We start from the raw sequence: 8796 nt of genomic DNA, 5'->3' as shown, positions 1-8796 counted from the left end.
CTTCCCCCTTCCCCGGGGTCCCAGCCCTTCCCTGCGGGAACTCTGCGGTACACGGGGTCCCCCCGACTCCTTGCAGCTCCGCGGGGGGCGGGGGTGGGGTGGTGCTCGGCAGGCCTCGGGTCAGCCGCCAGCCTCCCTTAACTTGTGACCTTCAGTTTAGGGCTTTCAGAATTTTGGGGGGTTCAATTGCACATTTTAACTGACTTTTTAAAGTACATTTCATCCAGCGTTTTGGGAACTGCTTCAGGACAGGTGGAATCCGGACACCTGGTACTGAGCGCCCGCAGGGCCGGGCCCCCACCTGCACTCTCTTCTGCGCCCACAGCTGCCCGAGGCCCAGTGCCTGGGACACACCTTCCGGCCACTGGTCCCTCCACGAGACCCCTTTCCACGTAAGGGGTGTGTCTGCAGCTGCCTGGCCGGGACCCTCTCGTCCCCAGAGTCTCTGTTCCTGTCAAAGAGGAGGACCCCAGCCCAGGGAGGCAGACACTGCGGAACCCGCCGAGGACACCCAGCCGGGAGGTGCCCGCGCCCGCTGCCACCGTGACACCAACACGGCCCTGCGCACGGTCAGCGGCTGGTGCAGGAGGCGGGCCCCCCACCAGGGTGAAGCGACGGCCACCAGGTGGACACCAGCCGGGCCGCAGACTGAGAGCCTGGGACCGGCCAGCCTGGTATTAGGGCCCAGCCGTGGCTTTAGCGACCAGAGAGGACATGGGGGGGTTGAGTCCGGGGGAGGAAGCCTGGATACCCACAGTGGGTCAAGACTCACTTTATAACCTTCTGCGGGGTTCCAGACCCTTTCTTTGGGACCGTGCTGAGTGCGGCATCACTGAGGGCACAGCCCCCTGATGGGGGGGTGGCTCTGGCCCTTTCCCTCGGCGGCCAGGGGCTGTCTGCGTCTCCCCCACTGCTCCTTGTTTGCAGGCAGGGTGGAGGGCAGGTGAGGAGCGAGTTAGAGCCACCCCGGCACCCCAGCGAGCCCCGTGTCCCCCCGGGGTCTCTCCGGGAGGGAGCAGTTCCTCTGAGGGCACCGCCCCACCTCCAGCAGCCCTTCTAGGGGGCCAGCACGGTGCCCACCCAGACTCCACGCCCCACCACCCTCTACAATACGATAGTTTATTGAATCTATACTTTAACACTCAAATCTTCAAACATAAAGGCTCTGTGACAAGCATCACAACTTAGTGTTATCTGTCGTATCAATAAAATAAAATGTACACTAGGGACTGCGGCTAGTGTCCTGTGGGTGACACAGCCACACCGAACAGCCTGGCAGAAGGGGCTGTAACCTGGGAGCCGCAGGTGTAGGTGCTCGGGCCGTCCCTGCACAGCGCCTAGGGAGGGGGCGTGCGGAAGCGGATCTTCTTGGCCGTTTCCACGTCTGACTTGGCAACCAGAAACCGCACCTTCTTTCCTCCGTGTCGGATCAGATCCACGGCTCTGAAAGCAGAGAAGGGACGGGGACGGTGTAGAAGAGGCCTCCGGGTGAGGACTCACTGCCGGTCCAGCGGGCGGAGCCTCCTGGAGGTGCCGGGGGGCGACCCAACCCCCCACCCACCAGCTGTCACCCAAGTGGACAGTTACAGTCAGCAACCCTGAGCCCCCCGTGCTGTGACAGAGCTTCGGGACCACGGAGCCTGTGCTCTCGCGGCCTGGTCCAGAGCCCGCCCCACCCCAAGGTGCCTGAGCCCCTGCGGGGACTGGTGTGTCATCGGAGGACCAATGTGGGGGAAGGAAGGGTGGGAGGTGGCCATGGGGAGCCAGGCCAGACGGCTGTGCCTCCATTTACTCAGCTCCAACGTCGCAAGGGTGGACGTGGCCTCCCACAGGCTGAGGGGTGGGGGAGGGCGCAGAGGCGGCCGCGGGGGGCAGGGCGCGGGGGGCAGGGTGCGGGGGGCAGGGCGCGGTACCTCAGGTAGCTGACGCCCACCAGGCTGCTGCCGTTCACCTCCAGGATGCGGTCTCCCAGCGACAGCCGCCCGTCGGACGCTGCGGGGCTCCCTGGGAGCAGGGTCTGGATGTAGAGCCCTGGGGCGCCCAGGGGCGTGTGCTAGGGGAGAAGCGGAAGCCTCAGGGCTCCGTGGGCCCCTCACACACAGGGGTCTCCAGGCAGGGACACCTCCGCCCCTCCCCCGGCCTGGCCCGGTGGGGCTCACTGTATGGTCATCAGTGTGTCTTCAAGGACAGCGCTGGACGCCATCAGAGTCCCTGCAGGCCCAGGACAGACGCCCCGAGGTCTGAGGGTGCAGGCGGTGGAAGCAGCTGCTGCTCAGGCCCTTTCCCTTCCCACAAATCCCAGGAGACGCCCCCACCAGCCCCTGGTCCCCACGGCCGTGGGCCTCCGCCCGCCGCCTGCCTGTGACCACCCCAGCTGTGGGCCCGTCTCTGGGAAAGAGGAGGAGCCTGGGGGCCTGCAGGAAGTGGCGGGGCGGATCACTCACCATCCCGTCGATCAGGCCCATGCCCAGCCCAGAGGGGCCTCGTTCTAGCTCCACCACGAACATGTAGCAGAAGTCGTCCGTGCTGGAGCTGTGGCTGGAGGGGGCCGGAGGGGGCTCAGCCGCTGGAGCCGCACAGTCTCCTGGGCGGGAGAGAAGAGTGCAGCGGGGTGAGGTCAGGGGCTGGCAGCTCAGTCCTCTGTCCAGACTCTGCCCTGGGGCCCTGCGCCTGCCCAGGAGTCCGGACCCAGGGACATCCTGGCTTGGCTGCTCCAAAGGGACACGTGCTCACAGAGGTCCAGCAAGATGCCCGTCAGGGCAGAAGGGGAACAGCCAGAACCGGACCACCATCAGGGTGATGGGGGTCAGGCCACCCTGTGCTGCCCCGGGACACCAGCCCCTCTCAGAGGCCGGTTGCTTCCAGAAGGTTGAGAAGGGGGCTCTGCTTTCCCTCCCCCTGCCCTCTCCCAGCACACTTCTCAGTGATGCCCCCACACCTGTCGTGTCGGCTCCTGCTCCCAGGGCCCCCTCCGGAGCTGGGGCTCTTTTCAGCTGGGCCCTGCTGCTCCCCACCCTGAGGGTCCTGCGCCCTCTCCCTCCCCACGAGGTCAGTCGTGGCGCCCTGCCGGGGCGCCACCCAGGTCGCTGAGAGGTGTCCTGCCTCAGGCCCAGCTCAGGCCCAGCTCAGTCCCAGTGACCCCTGCCCTCAGGGCACCCTCTAAGCTTGGCAAGATCACTGAGGACTCGCCGGGGGCCGGGCGGGGCTGGGGGATGCTTGCCCTTTGTTGCCCGCCAGCCCAGTGCCCACACGCCCAGGGCTCCGGCTCCCTCGCCCCCCATCCCCCGATCCCGCTGGCCTCACATCGGCTCTTGGGCTCAACACACGTCATGGGGCCATCCTTCCTCTCCCCCGGGCGGAGTGACTCTCCGAGTCCCCAGCTGCCCGGGCCTGAGCCATGCGGTGCCCTCCCCAGCTGCCCCAGGAGCCTGTCCTGTGTCCAGGGCAACAGGCATTCGTGGGCAATTCTGACAGCCCGGGCCAGACGTGACACCAGGGCCCCGCAGGGGAAGGACCCCGAGGCAGCTGCCCAGGCGCCAGCAGGGCCAGGACTGGGGTGCGGGTGCGGGCCTGGCTCGGGGCTCACCTTCCGGGGCTGCACACCTCGGGCCGCTCGGCCCGTTCCTCCTCCCTTCCAGAAGCACTTCCCCGCAGGCACTGCTGGCTTCTGGCCAGTCGGGGACAGCAGGCTCCAGGTTGAGCGGGGTGCCAGGGGGCGTGAGCAGGCATGAGGGGTCCCCATGTGGGTCCCCGGCCTGGGGCCCCCTGCGGCTCACGCGGCCTGGCGGCCTTCCCAGAGGGCCCTGTGCCTGGGGGTCCCCCGCGGAAGGAGGAGGGTGCTCCGGGCCGGCCTCACGGGCTCCCCTACCGGGGTCCCTGGAAGCCAGGGGGCGGCTCTGGTCCTCAGGGTGGCCCTCGGGGCTGGTGTGGTGCGGGCCCTGGGGGAGGGGGGACAGAACTCAGCACCGAGCAGCCCGACGTGCTGGGAGGACAGAGGGGCCCCCCAAGCCTCCGTGGCCTCAGGAGCCCCTGCTCCCGCGTCCACCCCAGTACCTGGAGACACTCTGGCTGCGCGGGCCTGCTGCTGGGGCTGGGCTTGCTCCGCAGGCTCCACAGGAAGTGGCGGATGTAGAGGAGGTGCTGGTGGAGGCTGTCGTCCAGGCAGTCGGCCTCCAGATCCACCTGGAAGCCCTCACTCGGCAAAACGATGGGTGGGGGGTTTTCATAGGACTCCAGGACCTCCTCTGCGGGGGGGGAGGGCGGCGTGACCCCCAGCCAGGAGGCAGCTGCCCGGCCACCCCCGCCTGACGCCGTGGGACCCCGGGGACACAGGAGGGACCGCACAAGCCCGTACGGCGCTCTCACGCCTCCTGAGTCCCAGCGAGCACCCAGGATGAAGCCCCGGCGCCACCATTCGGCACTTGGGCCCCACGCCCCCCGCTCCCGCCTGCGGGCAAAGGGGAGCCTCCGCCCTGGGCCGTCTTCCTCCTCGGGTGTCCTGCCCTGTCCCCCACCTGGGGACCCAGGGACCTGGGGGTCAAGGAGCCCCCGGGCCACGCCCGAGTTCCGAGCTCCACCCAGAGGAGAGGCCTCCTCACCTGACTTGAAGGCTGCGGGGCTGTCCTGGGCACCCGGCTCCCAGGCGCTCATGGGGCCCATGGCCGAGGCTAGCTGGTACTGGGTCAGCAGGCGGTGCAGCTGCGCGGGGCTCAGGGCAGGGAACGCGGCCCGCAGGTTCGCCCAGCTCATCTGCTGATGAGAAGGAGCTCCTGGTCAAAGGCCGGGGGCCCAGCCCGCCCCCCAGGGAGGGCCTGCCTCCTGGGAGCTCTGGCGGCAGGGGCCCAGGGCTCCCCGCGCCAGCACACGCTCCGCCCTGGGGTGTCCGTGCGGGACAGCGAGGTCAGCGAGGCCAAGGTCAAGGCCGGTGCAGAGGGCAGCTCACCCCATGCCTGTGGGCGTCCAGGGTGAGAGCCGGGGCAGGGGGCAGGGGGACATTCCCAGGAGAGGCCAGCAGGCACCGCGCCAAGTACCCTGCCCACCGAACAAGCCCTGTCACACCACCTCGAGGGGCTGAGAAATGGGGCAAGGCTACTGCGGGGTGAGGGGGCCGTGAGACAGGACCCCTGCCTCGTGCCGTGTGAAAGGAATCAAGCAGGTCAAAGACCTGCACGAAGGCACAACTGTAGCATTAGGTGCCACACGAGACTGGCCTGGGAGCCGGGGGCAGGGCAGGCGCACTGGAGGAAGACAAGTAGCAGCCGCAGGAGAAGGTGCACTCAGGTCACCGAGTCACGGTCTCCCTCTGTCTTGCTTCCTGGAACCCCTTCCTTCTGCTCTCGAGGAGCTTCCCAGGGAGGCCTGTGCTAGGGGGGCGCCGGGGGCCTGGCACGGGAGAGCGTCCTCAGGCCACTGTCCCCGCCATCAGGCATCAGGACTCCAGGCTGGAGTCGGCCTCGTAGGGAATTGGGGAGGCAGCGCCTGCGTTCGCTCCTGAGAAGTCGGAAACCATCCTGACCGCCGACCTCCAGGACCCGAGCTGCCCTCCTTCTCTGGAAGCTCAGCAGCGTCTCTGCGATCCTGCGAGCGGGTCTTGTCGCAGGTCTGTTTCAGCCACTGTGCTTTTCACCCACCGGCTGCACCTGCAGTCTGGACACTCGGGTCGAGCGGGCCGGGGAACTGTCTTGGTTTGCCTTCACTCCCTGTTTGCCCTGCCCTCTCTGGCCTCATGCTGCTTGGATGCGGGGCCTCACTTGACTGGTCCCTTAATTTCCTTCTTTCTTCCTTCCTTCCTGTTTCTCCCACGTTTGATTTGACTGCCCACATCAAGAGGCCTGGGCGGTGGTTGTCGAGGGTCTACACTGCAGGGACAGACAACATCCTAAGCTACGTGGGGAAGAGGGTGCGGAGCGGCCTCTTCCTGACACCTGCACCCAAACACACGCCAGCGCAGGACAGCCTCGTCTGCCCGGAGGTGGTTTTGACTTTCGTCCTAGAAGCCACGCTTCGCCACGCCTGTGCTTTCTCCGAGGCTGGTGTCAGCGGGCGCCCCGACGGCGCGGAGCCGTCACCCAGCAGAAGCAAACACCTCTTCCATCTTGCTGGCTCTGCTTTCTGGGTGATTTCCCCGACTTTATCTTCCAACCCTGCTACTGAACTTTTCATCTCTGCTGTCATAGTTTTAACTTCCAAGAATTCTTTTTGTTCTCTTATTTATAGTATCCTGTTATTATGTTATGGATACTGTATCTTCCCTTATCTTTATGAGGATACAAGTGGTTTTTTAAGTAAGTTTCTTCTCCCTGAATAGTCCGTTTTGAGGGTGGCAAACTGCGGCCTGAGGCCTCTTTGCCTCACTCCCTGCCTCTCTCTCCCTCTTCTGGCTGGTTGGCTGTGGAGGCCTAGTGTCAGCATCCTCCGTCCTGCTGGGCTGTCGCTGACCGCCAGCCCTGCCAAGTTGGCCGCCCCCTGCTTGGAGGGCGCAGGCCCGGGCCCAGTGGGCGAGAGCGCGGGGCTCCAGCACGCGATGGGAGCTCTGCCGCCGGGATGCTCCCTCCTTCAGGATGAGATCCCGTGTCCCAGCCTGGAGACCTCAGTCTTAAATGCTCTAGAAATAGACCCCAGTCTTCTGCCACAGTAAGATGCGGGCAGCTCCCAGCCGAGGAGTCAGTGCACTGCTGCTCCTTCCTTGCTGTGCATTTTGTACTGAAGTACAGACACCACGGAAAACCACAGAAAACCATGCAAACTTGAACCACCCAGCTTGGTAACTCAGCGGTCCCCAACATTTCTGGCACCAGGGACCGGTTTCGTGGAAGACAATTTTTCCACGGACTGGGCGCCGGGGGGGATGGTTTTGGGATGATTCAAGCGCACTACATTTATTGTGCACTTTATTTCCATTATTATTACACTGTCACGTGTAATGAAATAATTATACGACTCACCCTAATGCAGAAACGGTGGGAGCCCTGAGCTAACTGTCACTTGCCACTCACTGACAGGGTTTTGATATGAGTCTGCAAGCAACTGATTTATTACGGTCTCTGGTCAGTCAAACCTCTCTGCTGATGACGATCTGCATTTGCAGCCCCTCCCCAGCCCCAGCATCACCACCTCAGCTCATCAGGCATTAGATTCTCGTAAGGAGCGCGCCACCTGGATCCCCCGCACGCGCGGTTCACAGTAGGGTTCGCGCTCCTTTGAGAATCGGATGCCGCCGCCGGTCCGACAGGAGGCGGAGCTCAGGCGGTACCGCGGGCGACGGGGAGCGGCTGTGAACACAGCTGGAGCTTCACTTGCCCACCCACCGCTCAACTCCTGCTGTGCGGCCCGGTTCCTATCAGGCCACGGACCGGTACTGGTCCGTGGCCTGGGGGTTGGGGACCCCTGTGGTAACTGTTCGCCAGGGCACACGCCTGTGCGCCAGGCCCAGGGCAAGAGCAGTGTCCACAGCAGCGCCCGAGGGGGGACCCCATCTCATCTTCCCCTCCGTAGGCGGATGCTCTACCCAAGTCTGAGCGCCACGCAGTGGCTCGCGGCTGCCCGTGGTGGCTGTGGCTGCGGACGCTGTCACTGCCGTGTGGGGCTTCCTGGCTGCGCTCACGTCGGCTGGGACCTCACCTGGAGGCAGACAGGGCAGCCGTTCCCCTACGTGGTTCAAACACGGAGCAGCTCCCCAGGGCGTGGGAAGCAGAGTCCATGGGGCCACCCTGCAAACACGCTGGCCATCACCTGGGCGGCTTCCGTGTCACTGCCCGGCAGCAAAGGGCCTGGGTAGCTTGGTCTCGCTGATTACCTGTGACAACCATGTCGCACAGCAGGTGAGGGAGGAAGGTGAGCTGGTGTCTGTTTCCTGCTGCTGTTCTAACAAATGACCACGAAGGTAGCAGTGAGATCAACACAAGCGCAATCTTACAGTTCTGGGGGCTGGACGTCCAGCACAGGTCGTACGGGCTAGAATCAAGAGTTGCAGGGCTGTGTTCCTTCTGGCAGCTCCAGGGCAGGATCCGTTTCCCTGTGGTTGTAGGACTGAGGTCCCGTTCCTGTGCTGGCCTCCAGCCGAGGGCCATTCCCAACTCCTGGAGGCCGCCGTGCCCCGTGGCCCCGTCCTCCACCTCAGAGCCAGCCCTCTGCTTCGTTGTTTCCTGTCTCTCTGACCCACTCTTCTGCGTCCCTCTTTTTTCTTTTATTGAAGTACAGTTGATTTACAATGTTCTGTTAGTTACTGGTCTACAGTAAAGTCATTATATATATATATGATCCTGCTTCAGATTCTTTTCCAGTATGGTTGATCATGGGATATTGAATATAGTTCCCTGTGCTGTAGAGGAGGACCTTGTTGTTTACCTGTTTTATGTGTAGTAGTTTGTATCTGTTAATCCCAGATTCCTAATTTATCTCTCCCCACCTTTCCCCTCCGGTAACCCTAAGTTTGTTTTCTGTGCCTGTGAGTCTGTTTCTGTTTTGTAAATAAATTCATTTGTATCATATTTTTAGATTTCACACAGAAGTCACATCATATGGTATTTGTCTTTCTCCTCTTTCTGACTTACTTCACTTAGTGTGACAATCTCTAGGTCCATCCATATTGCTGCAAATGGCATTATTTCATTCTTTTTTATGGCTGAGTAATATTCCATTGTATATATGTACCACATCTCCTTAAGCCAGTCGTCTGTTGATGGGCATTTAGGTTGCCTCCGTGTCTTGGCTATTGTGAATAGTGCTGCTATGAACATTGGGGTGCATATGTCTTTTCAAATTAGAGTTTTCTCTGGATATGTGCCCAGGAGTGGG

General features: G+C 63.0%; 1 protein-coding gene across 1 annotated transcript in view; it reads right to left on the bottom strand.

Moving 5' to 3' along the window:
- Nucleotides 1–1202: 1202 nt before the first annotated feature.
- Nucleotides 1203–8796, bottom strand: part of RADIL (Rap associating with DIL domain) — a gene marked incomplete at its 5' end in the record, with an annotated part of 126484 nt that continues 118890 nt past the window's right edge. Inside the window, 6 exon segments of the mRNA XM_082644422.1 lie at nucleotides 1203–1443; nucleotides 1914–2053; nucleotides 2445–2584; nucleotides 3587–3938; nucleotides 4054–4244; nucleotides 4599–4749. Coding sequence (XP_082500548.1) covers nucleotides 1338–1443; nucleotides 1914–2053; nucleotides 2445–2584; nucleotides 3587–3938; nucleotides 4054–4244; nucleotides 4599–4749 — 1080 coding nt within the window. The 3' untranslated portion in view covers nucleotides 1203–1337.

The sequence above is a fragment of the Mesoplodon mirus genome (genome assembly GCF_964341445.2).
Source record: "Mesoplodon mirus genome assembly, chromosome: 15".
NCBI classification, from domain to species: Eukaryota; Metazoa; Chordata; class Mammalia; order Artiodactyla; family Ziphiidae; genus Mesoplodon; species Mesoplodon mirus.
The sequence above is the reverse complement of the archived record's forward strand: the minus strand, read 5'-3'. Positions and strand labels throughout refer to the sequence as shown.